Source organism: Microchirus variegatus (assembly GCF_963457635.1).
Source record: "Microchirus variegatus genome assembly, chromosome: 2".
Taxonomy (NCBI): Eukaryota; Metazoa; Chordata; class Actinopteri; order Pleuronectiformes; family Soleidae; genus Microchirus; species Microchirus variegatus.
The window spans coordinates 39,871,285-39,896,240 of record NC_139803.1 but is presented as its reverse complement, the minus strand read 5'-3'; the positions used below and the strand labels follow the sequence as shown (position 1 = coordinate 39,896,240).

Here is a 24,956-nt window from a genome sequence, read left to right as displayed (position 1 = left end):
TAATGTTAGGAGACTAACTGCAATCTTTTCTCCATATTTCTCTCCAGAACGGCAGAATACAAGAGAAATGTAAGATTATTTTATCCTTTCTAAATTTGCTATAATCTTTACTAAAGCTCTTTAACAATACTGCATGCTTTAAGGCCAATTCATAGTTTCCGCGTCAGTTTAATTCTACTCTAGTTCACGTCATGCCTAAGACAGACCATGAATTTAAGTATAAATTGAAGTGTGCAGCTCTTCTGCAGACACACAAAACGTGGAAAGTATGAAGAGGCCTTTAGTTAATCAAATGAATGACAACTATAGCACTGATATTGTATGGCTAATACATGCTAGGCTAACATAGTTAGTGTGCAGAGGAATAATCAGACTAATACACTGTAGATTAACTCTAGACTACAAACAGGCCTTACCGTTACACACCACCCTCATGTCAATGTTTCTGTTCCTCCTGAGGCTTAAACTTCACTTTTTTACTTTGCTTTTTGGGTTTTTTTCTGTTCTGATTTTTACACCTGTCTCAACATCGCTCATCAATTTAACTCTTCACAATTTGAGATTGGACGTATGAAGAAAGGGTCAAACAGTGCCGTCTGCGTATGTACATGAACAGTAGACTTGTTCCTATTTAATGTTGATGTGACAGTGGCCTCTAGTTATGTGCTGGCCTGAAAGGGCTAACATGTGGGGTATTACAAAGTCCTGATACTTGAGTGGTTCCCAACCAAAATTAACCTATTTTGAGGTTAATAATGTGACACAATTGGGATATTTGAACACTTATGCACCTTGTGTATAATTGTGCACAATGCAATTTGGCTCATTTTAAAGGTATAGAAACACAAGCAACTATTTGTTGCTTAAAAGAGTCAGAACGCTTGAAAAAAAAAAAGAAATTAACGTGATTTCTGCACGTTTGAATTTGTCGAAATTCAACATCCATTGATCTCAATGTGTTTACGCAACAACCGGCTTATGCCAGTTCAAAATCCCTTGCAGTCACCGTCATTTAGTACAGGTAGCATCAGAAATGTCATCACAGAGGCAAATCTGGACTTTGCCTGGTGATATTTCGACTGTCCACTTCCTCACTTTGTGCCTTGCTGTACCAAAATCCGAACATCTGTCGCTTGCTCCTATCTTTGCTTCTTGAAACTAGTTCCAGGACATTAGAGACCATAATACTGCAGTAGTATTCCTCGTAAAGAAGTCCTCTAGTGTAATAGTAAGGCAAATCCTTCTACTCTCTTCACCTTATAACATATAACAGTGTAAAAATTAAGGCATAATGCACATATGTATAAAGACATAGATACTAAACATAGTAGGAGTAGATAAATGAATATTAACCACATTATTGAATGGGGACACAGCTCTTGATCATACCCAGATCATTATTCTCCTCAGGACCTCTTCATCAACACCTCCCTTTGCTTTGCATGGAAATAACTTGCCTTACATACATGTGTATGCGTGTGCTTGTGTGTCTGTATGACAATATTTAATGATTTGTTTGTTCATTCTTTAGTTACCATGCTTTATATTTTGTAATGCCCCCCCCCCTGCATAGCGCCTTTTGGTTATGGTTTGTGTCAATATTCCTTATTATTTTTCTATAGTATTCCAAATATCCTCCACCCCGTTTAGATTTTCCTTTGTGCTGTGTTAAATTATTGTATGTTGTACATGTCATGGTTCTGTTGTGAATTATCACTGGCTTTCTTTGGTAGACAAGTAGACTTTTTTTTATTAGTTTTTCATCCATTTGTCATGCATCCGCGCAATCTTGAGATATTTTGATTTGTCTTTGTTTCTTTTTTCATTGTATATGTTTCTTGGTCAGATGGAAAGTTATTTTTCATTTTCATTTCTGTTACTTTTTTTGTTTTTTTAGTTCTGTCTTGTGAGTTTGGGTGTGTTGGTTGAGTGTATAAGCAAGTTATTTCCTGCTCATATCCTTTCCCATCCGTATTTTTTATTTTTTTTTGGTTTACCCAGTTCCCTTCAAGCATACAAAAGTATAAGCCCAGTTCCTCTGTAGCACCCGTTGTAAACCTGTTGTCCTATAATCCCTGCAGTGTGCTCCAATCTTGTCCTGACCACATTTTCCAATGTCTGTCCCCTTTCATTTGAATTTTTTGATTTTTTTTTCACTCCTTACTTGTTCTTCTTCCAAATGGAAGACGAAGAGACGGAGTCATCAGTCCTGAAATCAGAGCTGATTCGAGAGCCAGACCTCCTGTTCGACGTGTCAGAGATGAAACAAGATTTGATCAAAATGACTGCCATCTTGACTGCAGACTCTACAGAGAAATCCCCTTCCTTAGGAGGGTGTGGTCTAGAGAAAGGGGCTGAGGACATTTCTGGAGAACCCTTAGAGATAATGGAGAAAGACTTAGAGAAGGTCAAAGAGGACCTTGAGAAAGTCAGTGAGATACTAAGAAGTGGAACATATGAGGGTGAGGTGGCAGAGGAGGCAGCGAAAGCAGCTAGGATGTCGGAGGAATGGGTTCTTCTGTCAAACAGTGAGATAGAAGAAGCCAAAAAGATGGCAGCTTTAGAAATTCAAGAACCTATTTTAAGGGAAAGTAGAGCTAACAGAGGGGCGCCGAGACCTAAAGCCATAAAGGACAGTGGTGATCTTAAAGAATACCTCCTGGATGCACCAGTAAAATCTAAAGTAAAACCTAAGAAAGAACCAGCCACCCAAGAAAGATTTACGGATGTTGTCCTAAGAAAAAGCTCAAAAGTTACCTCTCCGACCAAAGGACATGACAAAAACGCTGCTGGTGATGTTAAAAAGCCACTAAGAAAGAAGGGAAAAGACCAGGGCCAGGCAGAAGAATCAACAGAGACAGTTGCTCGCTTAAGTGTGCCAGCAGCTCCTGGGCCAGCATCACCCGTGTCCCCAGTTGTTGAAGAAACTCCCATTGGGTCAATAAAGGACAAAGTCAAAGCTTTACAACAGAAAGTAGAAGCAGAACAGAAGAGCAAAAAGGTCACTGGAAGCAAGCCTTCACAATTGCCTGTTGTGGGCAAATCCTCTCCTAAAGCCAAAGAAAGCCCTAAATCAAAACAGGGCCCCCCTAAATCCCCTAAATCTGAATCTGAAAAACTTGAGGAGACAATGTCGGTTAAAGAACTAATGCAAGCATTCCAAACGGGGCAGGACCCCTCGAAAAGAAAGTCTGGGCTGTTTGAGGTCAAATCATCCACGAAACCAAGAGCAGAGAAAACCTCAAAATCGGAAACCGTCCAGTCGAAATCCGTGACCAAATCAATAAGCTCTAAAGAGCGAGAAGTATCTTTGGATTCCAAACCTCAGAAAAAAGAGACCATGCAGCAAGTCAGAGGAAAAGAAACCAAGGCAGCTGCTCCTGCCCATTCAGAGCTGACTGAAACTGTAGACTTTGGAAGTGGTGGCCTCGACGACAGCTCTGACAGTCTAAAACACGAGGGAGCGGCAGACTCACTAAGTGCTAGTTCTGGAGAAGGAGCCCCTCATCTAAGCTCAGAGGACAGCTACAAACATGAGGGTTTAGCCACTCCTGGGACAAGTCCTGAAAGTCCGTGTCTTTCTCCCAAAGCTGGACAGCACACAATTTCATCACAAGCTACCACAACAGTCCAAAAACTAAGTAAAGGCACAGAGAAGTCTGGAGACTCTGGTGTAGGGGCCACTGGAGACCAACCATCTACAGATTTGACCCTCCCTGTCTCTTCCAGCCAGGCTGCAGATGACCACGCTACAAGTGAGTCCTTGTATGATAGGAGGAGTGAGTCTAAGCCATCTAGACCTCAAAGGCTTACAAAAAGAATATCAGAGACTGTAGAATCTTTTCTTAGTGACGATGAGAGCCCCGGTCATCAGTTAACATTGCCCTTAATTGGTTCTCCAGGCTATAGATCCTCTTCTCAGCATCAAGAAAGCATAGATCTGTCATTAAAACAAGATTCAGACGCTCTCAGTCCATTCGCTGATGATTCTTGTACAATAAGCCACAGAGACTCTCTAGATGGTAGTCCACTCATGGACGAAAATTCCTCCCATAAGTCCCCCGACTCCATTGAGCCTAGCCCAACCAAGGAATCACCTCCTCGTGACTCCTTGGAGAGCAGCCCCGTAGAGCAAAAAAGCCACCCTTTGTTTCCGTCATCACTAGGTCTACCTAGTAAACCCTCGAGCCAACCAGAGCCCACCAAAGCCACAGAATTCCCTCAAGATGCTTTACGTAGTAGGCTGCTTCGAGACCATGAGGCTAGTGCTGATGATGACAGTTGTGAGCAGACATCTCAGATGACAAGTTCCGGTAAGAGTCCCCTCTCCCCTGATACTCCTAGTTCTGAAGAGGTAAGTTATGAGGTAAACCCCAGACCCCCTGACCATACATTCCTTTCTGTTCCATCCAAACCATCTGTCATCCCTGAAGATCCAGAAGAAGAGGACTGCTATGAAGCTAAGAGAAAAATAACTCCAGAGGAAGAAATGTTTAAGATGGCAGCCAAAATAAAAACATTTGATGAAATGGAACAAGAAGCAAAGAGCAAAAAGCACCCTAGAAAAGATTTGTTTCCTTCGGCAGATGCCAAATTAGGGGATGACAGACTAGAGCCCACAAGTGAGAACGTATCGCAGAGTGATTGTGGGCTTGATAGACCCACAGAGGAATCAAAGTTAGCTCTTTTTGTTGATCCCCATATTAAAGTACAACCTCCCTCTCCTTTTTCAGCAGGTTTGCATGAGGAATCCCACTGCAAAGAAGTCAAGAACACAACAGCCAGTGTCACTTCAGAGGGACCTCACTCTGTCTCAGACCAGCAGCATTCAATATTCAAACTGGAAACTGCACAGGAACAAAGACTTGCACCATCTGCACAGTCCGATAAAGACTCTAGTGCTGAAAAGGCACACGTTAGATCAAATGTTGAAAACAAAACTGATGAGCAAAAAGAGGAGTGCTTAAGGAGTGCAAGGGAAAACCAAGGAGAGTTAGGTGTTAGCGAGCTTCAGACTGCCACATTAAGAACTGGTAGTAATGCAACAGACGAAATAAAAGGAGATCACAGAGGACAAACAGGAGCACTAGAAACTGGACTTAGTTCAAGCGTTACCACGCATCAAACACAGGAAATATTTAAATCAGAGGTGTGCATATATGACGACACAGAGGACGATGAAGAGGCACTGGGGCCGCCCAGAACCGAGTCAAAAGGTGTCACTGCAAAGGTAGATACTGACTTGTGGTCTGCCATGCGGGAGGATGATGCCACTTTTGCAGCTCGTGTCAAAGAGGAGGAACAGAAGATATTGAATCTAGCAGTGGACCGTCAATCTGTGCAAGCAACGCCAGACACGACGCCTGGTAGAACACCAACAGAAGAGAGCACTCCCAACAGTGAGCCCAACCCTTTTCTTTTCCAAGAAGGAAAGCTCTTTGAGATGACCAGAAGTGGTGCTATTGACATGACTAAGAGGAGCTACGAGGAAGAGGGCGGCGGGTTTGCCTTTTTCCAGATAGGTGAACATCCTGTAGAGGAGCATGTCTTAGAAGAGGCCAGAGATGGAAATAGGAGACCAGCAGCAGAACCTGAAGTTGGCCTCAATCTAACACTGGAGATTAAGATCGAGGAAGAAGAAGAAGAAGAAGAAGAAAAATCTAAAGAAACAACAAATGCTCAGCCTCAGTCTCCCCCTGAAAGTCATCACACAGCATCTAAAGCTGATGCTTCCAAATCTAAAATCCCTAAAATGGGCATTTCAGCTTCTACAAAGAAAGATCAGACATCCCCAGAAGGTCTAGATACCAAACCAGACAAACCCGTAAATGAAGAGTCCTTAGATGTAGACACAAGTTTCTGTGACCAAATGATAACAAATGTACAGACAGCAGAATCAACAGTTACCAGATCTGTTTACTCTGAGCAGGGCCAAGAGTCCTCTGACTCCTCACCAGAAGAGCCACAGTCAGTGGTAGACACACCCAAACCAACAGGAACAGGAAAATCAAAACAAAGTCCTTCCGGTAGCGTTAAAAAGACTCCAGCCAAATCACAAGCCAAATCTACACCTCAAGGTAGGAGTAAATCCACAGTTCCCTCACAATCTAAAGCATCCTCCTCTTCAACCACTCTTAAAAAAGAGCCATCCTTTACGTCCGATTCTAAATCTAGAATTCCCGTCAAAGCTAGCCCTCCCAAGCCTGATTCCTCTGTCAAACGTGTTGAATCTACGCAAGAGAAAAAGCTGCGAGTCCCTGTGAAAAAGGATACGAGGAGAAAATCTGAGACAGACGCGGGTCCCTCTGTGGATGTCAAAACCAAGAAAACTTCTTTCAAAGCCAAGAGCTTCTGTGAAGAGTCTACCCGGCCCGCTGCTAAAAAAGAACAGGGTCGTCCCTTGAGTGTAGAGTCGGCAAAATCTAAAGGCTTTCAATCCAGATTGCCGGTCCGCGGCAAAATCGTTCAGTCAGCTCGTTCACCTCATGCACCAGCACCCACTAAAGAGAAAAAAAGGGAGCCACGCAAAAAGTCTTTGGATTTCTTTGAGGAGATAAGCGATGAGGCAGCGAAACTTGTGGCGAGGTTGGCACAGGCAGGGAAAGACAACAAGCGAGAGGTCGCAGCGACCAACTCAGACGATGAGAACAGTCTCATCGATCAGTCAATCATAGATAGGGAAACTTTCTCTGAGATGCATTTCCCTCCTTCAGCAGACGTCTTCCCCATTAGGCCACTGTGGGACGACCCTGTCGAGACACAGATGCAGCGAATTCCAGATGATAAAGTCCAAAGTCAAGGTATCCCCCCAGTATAAGGGGCTATTCTCTATCTCTTCTGCCTCACTAGTGCAATAGCTGTAAACATGCTGCCTCTCTGTCTCGTGTAGTTTTCCCTGTTGTAGTTCATGGAAGAATCCATGTTTGCTTTGTCGTTTGAGATGTCTTTGTAATGTCTCTTTTCCTCTGTGTGTGTAGAACATCTCAAGATTGACCTAAAGGCTACATGGAAACCTAGCACCTAAAAAGCATTTAAAGATTAAAGTAGTAGTTATCTGACCAAGCACATGTACTGTCAATACTTGAAATGTACTTTTTGTTTTTGTTTTAGTATCGCTAAAAGAGTTGCGATATTTACTAGTCCCTAGTTTATAATGAATTGGATAAAACGGTGAATAACACAAAGAAAGCCAGTGAAGTTTCTAGCAGATATTGCTTGTGAAGTTGTCTTTATTTGGTCAATCTCGCGGCTGTGACCGCTCATGGCTGTCTGGTGGTATTTGCAGTAGACCCACAGGATGAAGCAGAGAGTAGAGAGGAACGGTTGGCCATTATAGCCGACCACTTGGGCTTCAGCTGGACGGGTGAGTCGCGTCTCTGCAGCAGTTAAGTGTTCAGACTGCCAAATGCTCAAAACTACGTTGTTAATTAAAGGGATAGTGCGGAATTTTGGACATGAGACCTATTTTCCAACTCAGCCGGTGTGATGGGAGACGTCTGGAGACGTTTTCAAGAGATTTCATTCAGTTCTTCTATTTGCCGAGTTTGCTGGTGCTATGGCTAGCGCACGTCAATGGTAAAAGTTAGCACGGCATTAGAAACACTCATACCGACTCTACAGTGCACCCGAGGCAAATCAATTCTAACGGCAGACTATCGATGTATCTGTGTTGATAGAATGTTTGAAATAAAACTAACCTTGCAATTTGAAGGATTTATGTCTCAGCAGCAGCGCGTCATTCCTGTTAGGCTACGGCAGTGGCGCACTGATTTTGCTGCTGCTGAGAAAGTAGTCCCTCAAAAATTCAGGCGATGCGAGGTAGTTTTGTTTCAAATATTATTCTATCAACACAGATATGTACATCGATACACTGTACTGTGGAGTCGGTATGATTGTTTCTAATGCCATGCTAACTTGTATGATTGACTTGCGCTAGCCATAGCACCAGCGAACTCGGCAACTAGAAGAACTGAAATTGAAATTTCTTGAAAACGTCTCCATCACACTGGCTGAGTTGGAAAATAGGTCTTATGTCCAAAATTCCGAACTGTCCCTTTAAAGCTGGGTTCATTTTCTCGCTAAAACACAATTACCGATCCTAGCTTTAACATTTGGCAGACTCTGAAACAACATTTCAGACCTTGTTCGTTTATGCTTAAATGTATATATGCTCATTATATATCTTCTTTTCTCTCTGTAGAGTTGGCGCGACAACTCGATTTCAGCGAGGAGAAGATCAACCTGATAAGGATTGAAAACCCCAACTCGCTGCAAGACCAGAGTCATGCTCTCTTGAAACACTGGGCAGAGAGGGAAGGAAAACATGCCGCAGGTCAGCGACGAATAGTTATGAATATGCAAATTTAAACTTCTAGTTAAGATAAAAGTTGAACTTTTTTTTTTGTCTTTGCTTCAACAGAAGCATCTCTCATCAGAAGGCTGACAACGATCAACCGAATGGACATTGTTCACCTCATTGAAACCAAAATAACCAAGTCCACTCAGGAGGAGACATCATCACATACCTATGCAGAAATTGAACGGACCATAGTGCTTGACCACAGTGAAGGTGCGTGAGTGTCACTCTACTGGTTTCCCACAAGGAAAGCATGTCATTGAAAGTCATTAAAGTGAAGATTAAATGCCTGCTCTGCATTCTTTGAACAGGTTTCTCTGCCCTTCATGAAGACATCGACAGCCCTCGGCCAAGCAGGCGAGCAGAGACTGCGCGTAAGAGTCCTGGCTCCGGACAGGACGTCCCAATGGTGTCAGCAGAAGACCTGTCCTCCAGTTTGTCGTCGCTTCACGACACAGCGGGAAGATCAGAGACAGACTCCAGAGGCCTTCTTAGAAATGCTCAGAAAGAGAAATTACAAAAAGAAATGGAAACGGCCTAGTAAGTAATCCAGAAAGGACAATTCATATCATGGGTGAATTCCAATTCCTTGCTTAACCCTCAATCTCAAAAATGTGCGCTCCCTCTAGTGCAAGTGCTGTCCGGATTCTCAGAATAATTAAGTTGAGGGGCAAGTTTAAGGGCTGTATCGCCCTCAATATTTAGATTTTCCAAGACCACCCTTGGGAGCAAGGGCTACCCAGAATGCATTGCGTGTTTTGCCATAACAAAGATGGCAAAACTAACTGACAACCTAATAACTTGACTGACAAACGGATCGTAATAAATAATCGTGACGTAAATGTGTTCCTCTTCTTCTTTTTTGGAGTTGACAGAGTGGACGCAGCTTTTTGCGTTATTCTGCCCCCTACAGTATGAAGACGTATCTGCATTTAAGGGGTGTCCCATTTCTAAGTGACAAAATAACCCTCAACACTTGGTTTTGAGGGCCAGTTAAGATTAAGGGTTGAGCTTGAGGGTTAAGATAGGAATTGGAATTGGCCCCAAATCTTGGTTTGCTCAACTAAAAACTTGACAGTAACTGAATATTGAAATACTCTTTTTTTTTTTTTTACAGCTCATCACAAAGGATATATGAGGAAATGACAGACTCTGTACACTCAAGCAGTTTCAAACAAGTAAGTCCTTTTTTCACAGTGTACCGCACCTCTCCCTACAACCTACGATCTCAGGTGATTGACCCTGTGTACAAAGGGGGACCCAAGTTAGGCACCCACCAAATGACCCCACCTCCTTACCCCACGGTTGAGCCATGCGATGACGAGGGGGCTGCTGGGTATGAGGGGGCAGAAGGGGGAGATGAGTGGAGCTTGGAGTGTCTGCAATCCACCCCCGCTGAACATGATGTTGATTATTTGTCACTGCAGCATTGGCGGGAGACTTCCTCTAGCTCGCGTACAGGTGTCTGCGAGAGTCGACCGCTATCTATGACCGATTTTGGAGACAGCTTGATTGAGTGTGAACAGGCCGAGCAAGACTTCATGAGCCTGTCAATGGAGCTTATGGAAAACAAAGAGGTTTCAATGGAGCTTATGGAAACTAAAGAGGTTTCAATGGAGCTTATGGAAATCAGAGAGGTAATGGAGAAGATATGCCTCACACCAGGATCCAGAAATGAACAAATTAATCCATCTACTGCACCTGAGCCTTCTTCTGTTTCTCTTACTGCATCGGAATCATCTACACAGTCCCCAGAAGAGGCTTCAAGACACATGGATGAAGTTTCACATCGCTTGTATAAAGTCCTCTATGGATATGAAGTCAGGCTGACAGATTCCGATCACGAGGATGTTTCCCCTCAAGAAGTTGTTCAAAGTGAGGATAGGAAAGATGAAGTTGCAGGAGCAAAGAATGATGAAAATCTGGTTTCAAACCAGATTGATGTTGACCAGGGGACATCTTCCAAGGATGACATAAATCGAACCCAAGATTCAGCCAAACCAAAATCTTTGAGCTCAGGCTTTATTCAGTTGACCCATGACTCATTGCAACCAGAATATGAGGTTGTGGACTTCACGGTGAAGACACCTGAAACGGAACCAATCAGATGTAGACCCGGTTCACCAGAATTAACTTCTGAAACCAGTAGTTTAGTTCTTTGTAGATCATCTTCACTTGAATTATTACCCGCTACATCAATATTACTGACAGAGAGTAGGTCCTCGTCACCGGAATCAGAGGTGTCGGTGAATGAGCTGAATTTTCTTGTTCCCGATTCCCCAAAACCTCAGTCTAGACCATTGTCTCCCCTCCCACCCACTGTTCTTCCATGGGAAACGAGTGATGATATCGAATCCACTCAGACGCAACTTTTGCTGGGTGCATCGAGAGACATTTCAGTGCTGCGGACATCAGAAGCAGAGGAAAGGCCATTAACCCCAATGGTTCCAAACAAAAGGCCATTTGGAAGGCCATTACCACAAGTCAGTTATTACAGCAGTGAGCGATCCATCTCACCTCAGTCTTTAACTTTTGACGTAGAGGACAGAACCTCATCCCCTGAGTGTATCATTGCAGGAACTCAGCAGTGGTGTATTTCATCATCTGAGAATGTGACTGTATCTCCTGATTTCCATGACATGAGATCATCGTCCCCTGAATCCTTAGGATCAATCACCGCACACTGTCCGCTCCCACCAGACTCTCCCATACCAGAATTTGGTCATGCTGTCTGTGAATCTTTTACATTTGGTGAATGTAGATCATCCTCACCTGAATCAGCAACATCCGACATGGACATTGAAGAGAGCGTTATGTTAACATTGCCTTTTGTGAACAGGTGCTCATCCCCAGAGTCGTGTGCATCAGTAAATGAATATAAGGCGTTGTCACCTGATTCACCTGTACCTGAGTTCACTTATAATTGCCCCGACACTGTTGTTGTCATGAGAGGGGACAGATCCAGTTCAGTGGAATCACTATGTTCAGATGTGGAATATGGCTCCACGTCTCCAGGATCATTTAATCCTGAGATTAGAGCTACATCACCTGCTTCCGTTGCATCTCGAGATGAACCTGAACCTGTAGTGTTTGATATTAAGCCCAAACCGCGAACACCAGTGGAATTAGTATCAGAGTCTGACGATGACTGGGTTATTATAGGTTTGTCCGATATTCTTGAGACACATGAAGCGATGCCAGCATCTGATCAAACATTGCCATTTACTAAAAATGTACCTGAAGATCGGCAAAAACCTTCCACTCCTGTATCCTCACCTTTAACAGACTCTCCCGTGCCAGTCCGCAGTTTATCATACGATGCCGAATTTAGGACGCTTATCTCGCCTATCTGTGACCCGCAGTATGTAGGGAAACCCTCCATAAGTAAGACGGATGCATTTGATTTTGAGTCTTATCAAACACGTTTAGATGAGACTGTGGCTTTGCAATCAGGAAATAATCAAAGACTACTTTCGCCTGATTCTGAAGCAGAATATAGACCCATGTCACCAGAATCACTGAGCCTGCTGGAGTCATACAGACCAGGCTCCTCCCACTCGGGCAGATCTGTAGATAGCCAGCTAGCTTTATCACCAGATTCCCCTATTCCTCAGTACTCACACTCTCTCGATTGCCTGTCCCTAGTTTATCACAGATCAGTGTCCACAGAGTCTGCATTGTCCGAAGTGGAGCTGGAGACAGTTTTAGATATTTATTTTCCTTTTGAAGACAGAGCAGCATCTCCTGATTCAGCGCAATGTATGAACACATACAGGACACTTTCACCTGACTCACCTATTCCTGATTTTAGACCTTCTTTGTCAGAATCGGTTCTCTATGCGAGATTGGATCGTTGTTCATCAATTGAATCTGTAGCCTCGGATGTTCTTTCCTCCCCGAATTCTGATGACGTAAACAGGCCACCTTCCCCCGAGTCACCCATTCCTGCTGATTTGCTCTCAACTTCAACATCTCCCAAGTCGGTGACTCCAGAATGTGTACAGTCATGTGAAGTTTTAGTTACCTCCATGGCGAGATCCGACTTAACAGAATCACACATTACAGAGACCACAGAGAGAGATACTGGTCAAAATCTAAAGGCAATTCAGGTACCAGTCTATAGACTTGTTTATAGTGCTGAACCTTGGAAGTTAGTTTCTCAAATATGTGATCCTCAGTATGCTGGAGAAACATTTTGCAATAAAACTGCGATTTTTGAGTATGCAGGAACCCGAACTGAGTATGTTCTAGAAGATTCTGGTACAAAAGAAGAAGAGTCAGATGATGGTGTGAAGTTGGACATTGCAGGGCAACCTGATGCAGATGCTCTCCAGGCAGTTCAAGCAAAGGTTGAGGGAGACGAGAGACCATTGTCCCCTGATTCTGATTCTGAATACAGACCTTTATCAGCAAGGGAATTAACATTAATAAGTACACTAAGGTCTGATTCTCCAGAATCTTTGGAAGACTTGCCCCCAGATTCACCAGTTGCCCAGTTTTCTGTTGACTTTTGTCACGTTTCACAATCTTTACCACGTTCACCAGAATCACCCTCGTCAGATAAAGAATCCGACCTTTACATCCCTATGTCGTTTAATGAAACTAGACCTTTGTCACGCGGTTCTTCGATATCTGTAGAAGAAAACCTGATGTTTTCTGTTGACTCACCTTTACCAGACTTCACGCCGTCAGTGCCTGAAACCATTACAGCTTACAGATCGTCTTCTCCAGAATCAGTACATTCAGACATTGAATATCAGGTTCTAATTTCAGACACATTTATAGACCACAGAGCAGACTCACCCGAATCAGTGTCTATAATGCTTGAAGAAAAGCAATCCATCGTGGGCTCAACATTCATAGAAAACCAGCTTATACGTCAGCTGTATGACCCTCATTATGTAAAGGATACTTTTGTAAGTACAGCTGTAGTGTTTAAATATGTGGATGTCGGTAAAGAACATGGTCTCCTTGATTCAGATGCAGAGGAGAGAGGTGGACCAGTGTCACCTCACCCTGTTCAGAAGTCCATTCCTCAGGAGACAGAGTCCTTGGTGGACATATTTAGACCTTGTTCCCCAGACCTTGAGGATTCATCAAAATTACTACATGCTAAGTCCAGCGACCAAGAAGGACAATGTGACCCTGATTCAGTGACATCAGAAATTGAGCTAAGGCCATTTTTACAAGAAAGTGTGACGGAATATGGGTCCGTGTCACCTCAATCTCTTGAGTTGACAACAGAAATCAGAACTTCATCCCCCGATTCAACATTAGTTCCACAATTCATCCAATGTATAGAATCGGTTGTGTTGGTTGCAGGCAGCAGGTCATCAACGCCTTTATCCATAATGTCAGAGTCTGGAATGGCTAATCTGGACATGTCATTTGTGGAGACGCGACGGGAATCCTTCAGTTCAGATTCTGAGAATGAGCTCAAGGCTCTTTCGTCCGATTCACCCGTACCCGACTTTGGGCAGACCATACTTCAGCCAACTGTTTTAACTGCTGAATCCCCTGGGTCAGTTTGTCACTCCGATATAGAGTGCGAAGATGAATTGTTTACGTTGGTATCCAATGAGCGTCGACCTCCATCACCTGATTCAGTGGCATCGGGAAACGAAAACCGGGCCCTGTCACCAGATTCCCCCGTCCCCCAATTTAACACAACAGTAGTTGAACGGTTTCCATCATTTATTGAATTTAGGTCTACATCACCTGAATCACCTACATCAGATGTTGAGTATGCACCTTTGATTACTTCTCCATTTGATTCAGAACAAAGACCAGATTCCCCCGACTATGTGGAAGTTGAAAAGAGACCTCTGTCACCTGACTCTGAATCAGAATATAGACCTTTCTCACCTACGTCGCTCATGTTAACTTCAAATTTAAGAGCGTCCTCTCCTGAATCCAGGAGTTCTCTAAATGAATTTGCACCTCTTTCACCAGATTCCCCCATTCCAGAGTTTGAACCAACTCTTCAGGAGTCAAAAATGGAATACAGGTCCTTTTCACCAGACTCAGTGCTGTCAGAGTTTGACGTAGAGTTTGAATTACCGCTTTCATTGGTGTTTGATGAGCAGCGGACTTCATCTCCGGAGTCTTTAGCATCAGTGAGTAAATTCAGACGACTCTCAGCGGATTCTCCCATTCTCGACTTCAAACCCACTATTCCAGTTCCACTTGTTGGCGTCGGTGGTTCCAGGTCAGCATCGCCTGAATCGTTGGCATCAGATGTGGAATTTGCCCCGTTGGTGTTGCAGTCTTTTGAAGCCGAGGAGAGACCGAATTCTCCTCAGTCAGTCTCGTCTTCTTCTGAATATCAGCGGTTGTCACCAGACTCTCCGATACCCCATTACGCGCATGCTGAGCCTCGTCTTTATGCAGTAATGTACAGATCTACATCCCCCGAGTCAGTTTATTCAGATAATGACTTGGAGACCGAGTTGTGTGATCCCTGTCCTTTTGACGACAGAGCAGCTTCTCCTGATTCAAATACCTCTCACGATGAATTCAAACCACTTTCGCCCGACTCGCCCATTCCTGTATTTGTACAATCTCTGCAAGAATCCTTCACATCACACATGGGCTCAGGTTGCTCCTCGCCTGAATCGATGTTGTCAGAAGTAGAAATTCAGTTACCTTTCCCAATGGTTTTAGAAGAGCGACCTTCTTCTGCCGAGTCCTTTGCATCTCTGAGTAAAAACAGAAAACTCTCTCCTGATTCCCCTTTACCCGACTTTAGGTATTTTGCAGAGATCTCTTGTGAGTTTAAAGGTTATAGGTCATCATCACCTGAATCAGAGGCTTCAGAAAAGGAGTCTTTACAAATGTGTAATTATGAGGACAGGGCAGAATCGCCTCAGTCAGAAGAATTGTCCACATCACCAGAATCAGTACATTCAGATTGGGATGAAGAGACAGATTTGTATTGCCCTGGGAATTTTGAGCACAGAGCAGCATCTCCTGGTTCAGTTGCATCCAATGATAGATTTAGACCTCTTTCGCCAGACTCGCCCATTCCTGAGTTTGCAGTGCAAGAATCCTTTACATCATATTTGGCCTCAAGGTGCTCCTCACCTGAATCAGTGTCATCAGACTTGGAAGTGGAATTATCTTTCCTGATGGAAATAGAGGAGCGACCTTCTTCTCCTGAGTCCTTAGCATCTCTGAGTAAAAACAGAAGACTCTCTGCTGATTCTCCTGTACCTGACTTCAGACCAGCTTTTACGGAGACGTATAGTGAGTTTAAAGGGTATATGTCACCATCACCTGAATCAGAGGCTTCAGAAGATGAATGTACATCATGGATTTCCTCACTGTTAAATGTGGAGGACAGAGCAGAATCGCCTCAGTCAGAAGTTTTTGACGATGATCTAAAACATTATCTTTGTGACTCTCCGCTGCCTCAGTACACTGTAAGTGCACCTGTTATATCAAGAGGAAGGTGCAGATCCATATCACCAGGATCGGTACATTCAGATTGGGATGAAGGAAATGATTTCTATTTTCCTGGGGCTTTCGAGCAAAGAGCAGCTTCTCCTGCTTCAAATGCATCCAATGATAGATTTAGACCTCTTTCGCCAGACTCGCCCATTCCTGAATTTGCAGTGCAAGAATCCTTTACATCATATTTGGCCTCAAGGTGCTCCTCACCTGAATCAGTGTCGTCAGACTTGGAAGTGGAATTATCTTTCCCATTAGCAATAGAAGAGCGACCTTCTTCTCCTGAGTCCTCAGCATCTCTGTGTAAACACAGAAGACTTTCTGCTGATTCTCCTGTACCTGACTTCAGACCAGCTTTTACAGAGATGTATAGTGAGTTTAAAGGGTATAGGTCACCATCACCTGAATCAGAGGCTTCAGAAGATGAATGTACATCAGAGATTTCCCCACTGTTAAATGTGGAGGACAGAGCAGAATCTCCTCAGTCAGAAGTGTTTGACGATGATCTGAAACATTGTCTTTGTGACTCTCCGCTACCTCAGTACACTGTAAGTGCACCTGTTATATCAAGAGGAAGGTGCAGATCCACATCACCAGAATCTGTACATTCAGATTGGGATGAAGGAAATTATATCTATTTCCCTGAGGATTTCGAGCAAAGAGCAGCATCACCTGCTTCAACTGCATCCAATGATAGATTTAGACCTCTTTCGCCAGACTCGCCCATTCCTGAATTTGCAGTGCAAGAATCCTTTACATCATATTTGGCCTCAAGGTGCTCCTCACCTGAATCAGTATCGTCAGACTTGGAAGTGGAATTATCTTTCCTGATGGAAATAGAGGAGCGACCTTCTTCTCCTGAGTCCTTAGCATCTCTGAGTAAAAACAGAAGACTCTCTGCTGATTCTCCTGTACCTGACTTTAGACCAGCTTTTACAGAGACGTATAGTGAGTTTAAAGAGTATAGGTCACCATCACCTGAATCAGAGGCTTCAGAAGATGAATGTACATCAGAGATTTCCCCACTGTTAAATGTGGAGGACAGAGCAGAATCGCCTCAGTCAGAAGTCTTTGACGATGATCTAAAACATTATCTTTGTGACTCTCCGCTACCTCAGTACACTGTAAGTGCAGCTGTTATATCAAGAGGAAGGTGCAGATCCACATCACCAGAATTGGTACATTCAGATTGGGATGAAGGAAATGATTTCTATTTCCCTGAGGATTTCGAGCAAAGAGCAGCTTCTCCTGCTTCAACTGCATCCAATGATAGATTTAGACCTCTTTCGCCAGACTCGCCCATTCCTGAATTTGCAGTGCAAGAATCCTTTACATCATATTTGGCTTCAAGGTGCTCCTCACCTGAATCAGTGTCGTCAGACTTGGAAGTGGAATTATCTTTCCTGACGGAAATAGAGGAGCAACCTTCTTCTCCTGAGTCCTTAGCATCTCTGAGTAAAAACAGAAGACTCTCTGCTGATTCTCCTGTACCTGACTTCAGACCAGCTTATACGGAGACGTATTGTGAGTTTAAAGGTTATAAGTCACCATCACCTGAATCACAGGCTTCAGAAGATGAATGTACATCAGAGCTTTCACAGATGTTTAATTCTGATGACAGAGCAGAGTCGCCTCAGTCAGAAACATCTTACAATCTTACATACTTGCCTCCGGACTCTCCTCTACCCCAGTACAGACTAAATCTACCTGTCATGTTAAGGGTAAGGTACAGATCCACATCACCAGAGTCGATAGTTTCAGATTGGGATGGCGAGACGGATCTGTATTTCCCCTGGGATTTTGTGCAAAGAGCAGCATCTCCTTGTTCATCTGTATCCGTTGACAGATTCAGGCCTCTTTCTCCAGACTCACCCATACCTGACTTTACACGGACTCTACATGAGTCCTCTGTTTACCACATGGACTTGAGGTCCACTTCTCCAGAGTCAGTATCGTCAGATTTAGACATGGAATCGAGTCTCCCGATATTCTTGGAGAGTAGACCGTCGTCTCCTGAATCTCGGTCATCACTCAGACTTTCACCTGATTCACCTTTAACTGAGTTTATGCCTTCAATATTAGAATTACCTCAGTTCTTTGGATGTAGGTCAACATCACCCGAGTCAGCGTGTTCAGTTGACGAATACATTGTTTTTAGCGTAGGATCACCAGTTCATGAAACCAGACCCTCTTCACCTGACTCTGTAGATGAATATCGGGCTCTGTCACCAGACTCACCCATACCTGAATTCAGGCCAGCAATGTGTGAACCTGTAATCGTGAATGTCGGGTATCGATCATCTTCCCCCGAATCAATTGAATCTGATTTTGAGTACGGTTTGAATGAGTTTTTGATGTCTAGGAATTATTGTGTTGGACATTTTGCTGAATCAGAGAGCTTAGATCATGTAAGGCCCCCATCAGTTGAATCCACCAATGAACACCAGCGCCTGTCTCCAGACTCACCTCTCCCTGCTTTTACACAAGATATCCTCGAGATTTCATCAACAGAAAGGTACATTGAGGGTTTGTCACCAATATGGTCAGATTCTGCTTCAGATGACGATTCATTTGGCGTAGAGGTCACTGACGTGAGATCAATATCACCTCAGTCTAATAGATCAAATGACGAGTTTGAACGCCTGCCCCCTGATTCGCCAGTACAAGATTTCACAAAGACAGTAGTAGAAGAAGTCATGACTTTGAGAGACACGCCAACCAGTGAAATGTCAGATTCAGATGATTTGCCACAAAGTTTAGACCCGTTTTGTGCCGAAGACAGGTCTGCATCACCAGAATCTGTTGCGTCAGATCAGGAAGAATTCCTATTGACGCATCCATCACCGCTAACTGAATTAAAAGCTCTTACCGCCTCTGAGGGCAGGTTATCCCCTGTAGTAGTTCCTCCCATTCCTGAGGAATCAGCCGTTGTGGTTGCTGAGTATAATCTCGTTTACGATGTCGAGTTACAGAAGCTGATTTCTCAAGTACACGATCCTCAGTATGCTGGAGAAACTTTCAGCAGTAAAACTGGGTTTTTGCAATTTATCGGCAACAAAATTGAATATGAAAGTCATGTTTCAGGTGACGAGCAAGACATTGCCAAAGATCAAAACGCTAATGCCACAGGACAACTTATAGAAGCGACAGATCTACCGACTACAACAGAAACAGCCATAGCTGATGAAGACTTTCTTTGCACTTTTAGCGCAAAAGCTACACCTGACATGCCTGTTTTGGAACCACCTCCCCCAAGGATTGACAACAGTTTGTCTTTAAGAGCAGCGCCGTACAAGGATACCAAGTACACATTTGAAATACCAGAAACACTACATTCTGATACAGGAGAAGATGATCTACGTTATTCACCAGAATCTCCGATAGACTTCAGACCCATGTCCCCGAATTCAGCAATGGCGCTAGAATCGAGAGCATCGTCGCCCGAATCCGTAGCATCAGTTAATGAGTTTAGACGACTCTCACCAGACTCGCCATTACCCGAATTTACAGCAACGTTGCCAGAATGCGTAACTTACCTGAGATCGGGGTCAACCTCACCTGAAACTTTAGCATCAGATATAGAATATATGTCACTTGAATGCGCCATGCACATAGCAGATGGAAGAGCCTCATCTCCAGAGTCTATGCCGGAGTTCAACAGCAACATGTCTCTCCCTCCAGACTCTCCCATCCCTCAGTTTGCCGCATTAGTCCACGGCTTCACCACGACACGTAGGGCATCATCACTTGAGTCGTTGTGTTCAGACTCTTCAGTTTGGGAGCTTACAGTCACATCCTCAAGAGCTGCTGAGACCGATAGACCATCTTCACCTGAATCCAACTCATCTATCAATGAGTTCAGGCAACTATTGCCTGATTCACCCGTGCCTGTGTTTATGCGAATATTGTCGTCCTATTTCATGGATCCTATCCCCTTAGAAAGGTCATCATCACCCATGTCTTTGTCATCTGATATTGAGTTTGATCCTCTACCTGTCAGCTGTTGGATGGATGACAGTCCGAGGCCACAGAGTCCACAAACTGCTGAGTCAGAGGAGGAATTAGGTTATTGTTCTGAGGACAGTGATAGGTTAGCGGCTAAATCAAAAGGTTTGAGTTTTGCTTCAACTTCAGCACCTGAGCAGTATGAAGAGCAGATGGCTGTGTCACCGTTACTTATTCAAAGCTCTGAGGAGCAAACAAAGACAGAATTGGAGACAGGAATTTCGTCATGCAAAGAATGGATACAGCAAGGATCGGAAACTGAAAGTACCTCAACCTTCCAAAGTGTTGTTTGTGAGGAAGACCTTCCGTTGGCGTCATCACCAGTTGAAGGTGTAAATAAAAAGGATGAGAAGATGCCAAAGGTCCATGCTGGGGAAGTAGAGAGCGAGACTATCAGGCAAACGGTAAGAGTTAAAGCATTACAATCCAGCACGTGGGAGAGTTCATTAACCTGGATGAAGTGATAACACTGTGTGACGTATCTCGATGGACTAATGACAAAATGCAGTGTATTAATCCTGAGACTTTGTCCACAATGTGTGTGGAAAGTGACTCTGGTGGTTTGATGGTTTTGAGGTTGCATGTTTTGGCTTTCATAAAACCATCTTCGTTCAGTAATACTAACTTTAGCTGGTTTCAGATATCTATAGTAGCATTGGTTTGGACATTGTTTGGAGTTTTTGGTTCGGATGCTTTCCTGAGAGTGTCTGGACTTCAGTGCATGTCTGAAAGCAGTTTTTTTTGTCAAATCTTGAGGTCATTTTATTGGTGGATATGATCAATGTTGACATTTATTCACAGGCTTCTCCTCAGACAACAGATGGCGAGGTTCAAAGCACGCTGTTGTCGGCCACAACAGAAACACAAGACACCAGTAAAATAGGTATCTCTGATGTCAAGCCCATGAAAGCCATTCCTCTACAGCTACCTGAACATAGCTCAAACACAAGCCACAGAACGGTCACTCCAGTTCTACCTTCACTTGAGAAGACGTTTAACGTTACATCAGAGGGATTGCGTGGGTACTCAGAGTGGGAGTTGTCCCCTAAAGAATCTCAGTCCAGTGAGCTTTTCTCGCCCATGTCGAGCCAGTTTCTGGTGCCACCCGATTATGAAGCGGTGTTTTCGGGGCAACAAACCCTCAGGGTTTCTGAATGCACCACAATGTCCTTGGATGATTTGAGTCCAGTGTCTCCAGTGTTCAGTGACTCAGCTGAGACCGAAGTCACCACTGAAAGTGATTCAAAAACTGTGCAAGACTTTGAGTTTTCCCCAGACTTTAAAAGAGTCCTGTCAGACTTTGAGAAAACAGTCTCAGAATTTGAATCAGGAGACCTAAAAGTGCCAACCAAAAGACTCCCGACGGGCTCCAAGTCTCCGCAGCACTCTGACTCGGATATGGAATTCTTTGACTGCAGACAAGGCTTTTCTGACTTCTCCGAATCAGAAGAAGCGAAAGTGGAACGTGATGTTAGCTATCATATCTCAGAGCCGCTGTCTCCAATGCCCGGGAGTAGCCCTAATACTGGTTTCCTGAGAGGGAGCCCTCGTCATCCTTTGCTCCAAGTGGACGAATACAAGCGCTTCTCCTCTGGCAGTGAAAGCCTCGGGGAATTTGCCTACGATTCCGATGGTTCGCGAGAGTGTCGCGCAGAGGGCGAACTCCAGAAATGCGAGGAGCTTCCTTCAAGAGATCAGGCAGGGTATTACGATGATGATGATGACTTCCTGGGAAGGGTAAGAGGTTAAGCATGAGTGTAACCCTGCACTGGCTGGTGTCTTGCCTGGTTCAAGCTGGTTGTTGTGGTGCTGCTTTCAAGACTCGCGATGATTTGACACACAAATGTGGACTAAGTGAGGCTTATGAGTGCTTTTCTGTGCATGGGCACCCAGACTTTCAATCAAAATAACAGAAGCGTTAACTGTGATGTGTTGCCGTGTAAATACTGCATCTTTACTGACTGAAATCGGTGTTGCTGACACGGGTGGAAGATGCTGTTTTTCCAACAGATTCAATAACATATATAGCTATTATTTCACAATCAACCCTGTTTGCATCATTTGATTTGTGTTTTTTCCTCCCCATCCATCCCAATTCTTTCCCCACCAGTGTGCGAAATACCCCTTCATGGTCTGCTAGTGTTCTGCACAGTCGGCCGACTTAAAACCACAAATGAAAGGGACGTATTTTTTGTCTTTTTAACTTCAACACGAACGCGGTTATTGTGACAAAACGTAATACAGAATGTTTCGTCCAAGGTTGACTGTGGTTTTAAAAGTGCATGATGCTGAATTGAATGCTAGCATGTCAGACCAAGTAAAGTTTGACTAACACATATACAGACCATGAAAAGAGGCAATTTAATGATATATTTTTTGGCGCTTTTTTTGCCTTTATTTAGCACGACAATGAAGCATATTAGGGGGAAGACGTGGAGCAAAAGACTATGTATGGAATGAAACCTGGGTGAAGGACCTTTTTTTGGAGATGCAGGCTAACATTCAGCTGGATGCTTATTGCACTCTAAAATGCTATATACTATATACTATATGTACATACTATATACTGTATTTACATAGCTATATTGTATTTCCTGACATGCAAGGCAAACAGTTGCTTATTGTGCCTTTAAATGTCCCTTTAAAAGCTGTTGTTCGTAATAGTAAGATTTACAGAGAGATCAGACTGTGGAGACCAACTCTTGGTTTCTGCTAGTTTTTTAACAACTAAGTACAATTTAAATTAAATAATATCCAATCCAACTTTACAACCTAAAAACAAACAATAAAATCAGAAAATACACAAATAAAAACAGTAAAATTGGGTAAAATACTGGGACAAAAATCGAAGAGTAAAAATGGGTTTTAAAATAAGTATTAAACCTTATATAAGTGATCCCTCATATTTCGTACACTGGTGGTTCCCATATCTCCGCATGTTTTATTTCCTTTGGAAGACTTTCAAAAATCTCTGTACCTTCTCTTCATCTCACGTCATCACATGCAAGTTGATTTTGTTCCCCTCATCACGTCATGTTCTCACGTGTCTATAAACCGTTTTGGCCAAGCAAACACAACAAAAAGTGAGGTAAAGAGAAAGCAAGGAACGGCTCGGAGGAGAGTGTGACGACGCTGACTCAGTGTTAGACCTGATGATGGTGTTGACCTGTGTATGCTGGATGTGTGCTGTCTCCCAGGAGATGGCAGCGGAACTAGGGATGCTGTCCTCTGATAGCTCAGAGGAGGAGGTGCTGACCACCAGGGTGGTCCGACGCAGAGTTATCATCCAGGTAAACAAGCATGATGCGTCCGTGCAGACGCGGTGGAGTGAGTGGCGCAGGCTTAGTTGGTGGTGGAGGTTTTAGCACTTTTTAAAGCTCTAGTGTCACTTAGTTTGTGTACGTTTGATTTCATCGTGTTACATCAATTCTCTATTTCCATGTTTGTTTACTTGTCCATTTAAAGGAGTGTAAATACTCACAACACCTGCTTTTGTGTTTCTCCAGGCCGATGACTTGCCAGATATTCCCCCTCAGACCGTCACGGAGGAGAAGTACATCGATGAGCAGGGGAACATGGTTGTTAAGAAGGTGAAAGGAGAAAAACTGAAAGATCTCTAATTTCAGATTACATCACGGTGTCGTGACGACGTTCTCTCTTTCGTCTTTGACCAGATCACGCGCAAGATCATCCGTAAGTACGTGTCCCCGGACGGCATGGAGTCGCAGGAAGTGACGATCGAGGGCTCTCATCAGGAGACGGTGCAGATCCAGGAGGGAGACTCTGTTTCCAGGGTGGTGAAGAGAACGGTGCTCCACAGCGAGGGAGATCAGAGAGAGGTCAGAGGTCATCAGGTGTAGACAGAGGCGATTCTAGAGTCTGTAGGGGCCCTTAGCAAAAATTCCCAGGGGGCCCTTCCTTCCAACCAGTGTTCATCACCATTATGTTACAAATAATCTGACACCAACGTAAAATGTATGAGTTCAAAAAAAATTTTTTTTTCAAAATGAATGAAATAACATGGAAAAACCTTGTAATTAAAAAGTATGTGAAACTATAAATATAAAGAACAATAAAATACTGTAAATAGCTTTAAAAAACTAGATAAACTAAGTAAAAAAAAAAATATTACACTGTAAAAAACCCACATTATAAAACAATATAAATATAAATATAAAGAAGAGTAAAATACTGTAAATAACTGAAAAATAATCCTCTTCATTTTACAACTTGCAGAACGATAACTTCACACAGGTTAAAGTGAGGTGGGGCCCCTTTAGGGAGGTTTCCTACTGAGATGTCATTGCAAACCACCCATTGTTTTTAAGGGGGGCGGGGAGGCGGCTGGTCACTGCACATTTCAGTAAAAACAGCCCTCAGGCTCCGAGTGTCGGGGGCCCCCTATCAGCTCGGGGCCCCAAGCAGTTGCCTGCCCTGCCTTTTCACAAACTGCGCCTCTGGGTGTAGAATATAAGCCACTGAATTCACACACTAAATGTTCCTCTCTCTGTGTGTTTCTGCAGCTGACGTTTTCAGAGCCTCTGGCTCTCGGCGCTGCCACGGCGTCAGAGTTTCAGGTGGAGCCGGTGCAAGGTCGAAAGGTCAGCAAGGTCGTCAAGAAAATGGTCGTCACGGGGAAGAGGACAGAGAAGCAGACGGGAGACCCGTCGCTGGCTGTGGATCTCCCTTCAGCTAGAGATGACTTTGAGAAGGTCAGTGTGTCGAGGGAAAATAAAATCTATCCGGGTATATTTTTTAGTGTTTTTTTTTCTCCTCTGATCCCTCTCTCCTCATCCTCCTCCTCCACTCTTTCCCCTCCAGGCTTTGAGTTTTACCGGAGGGTTTGGGAAAGTGCTCGTGCCTCATGTAGTAGAGAGACAGATTGTGCAGGACGACGGTTCTGTTGTTAGAAGGTTGGACTGTCTTGGCGGCATGGGAATGTGTAGAAATGCTCCTTTAATCCGAGTTGGGCTAACATGGTGTGATTTCACTTGACATTTAACATCTTGATTAAGGAAAAGCTTCTGCAACAATAAATACCAACAGTTTTAGTGCGCCGTTCTCTTTAAATCCACTAAGATCAAGAAACGTGTTGAAGAACCTGACAGACTTGAATATTATATTCAAGGTGCTCGGATAGGACAGA

General features: G+C 43.8%; 1 protein-coding gene across 3 annotated transcripts in view; it reads left to right on the top strand.

Annotated features, from left to right (window-relative positions):
• Positions 1-24,956, top strand: part of ank2b (ankyrin 2b, neuronal) — a gene marked incomplete at its 5' end in the record, with an annotated part of 83,320 nt that overhangs the window by 54,000 nt on the left and 4,364 nt on the right. For 2 of the 3 annotated variants that reach the window (XM_083908890.1, XM_083908889.1), the window contains 12 exons: positions 48-69; positions 7,286-7,363; positions 8,201-8,332; positions 8,420-8,569; positions 8,668-8,896; positions 9,474-20,214; positions 20,612-21,547; positions 23,008-23,100; positions 23,317-23,400; positions 23,485-23,649; positions 24,334-24,522; positions 24,632-24,723. In XM_083908890.1, coding sequence (XP_083765016.1) covers positions 48-69; positions 7,286-7,363; positions 8,201-8,332; positions 8,420-8,569; positions 8,668-8,896; positions 9,474-20,214; positions 20,612-21,547; positions 23,008-23,100; positions 23,317-23,400; positions 23,485-23,649; positions 24,334-24,522; positions 24,632-24,723 — 12,911 coding nt within the window. Of the gene's footprint in view, positions 1-47; positions 70-2,186; positions 6,801-7,285; positions 7,364-8,200; positions 8,333-8,419; positions 8,570-8,667; positions 8,897-9,473; positions 20,215-20,611; positions 21,548-23,007; positions 23,101-23,316; positions 23,401-23,484; positions 23,650-24,333; positions 24,523-24,631; positions 24,724-24,956 lie in introns of all 3 variants that reach the window. The other variant, XM_083908891.1, reaches the window with a different exon arrangement.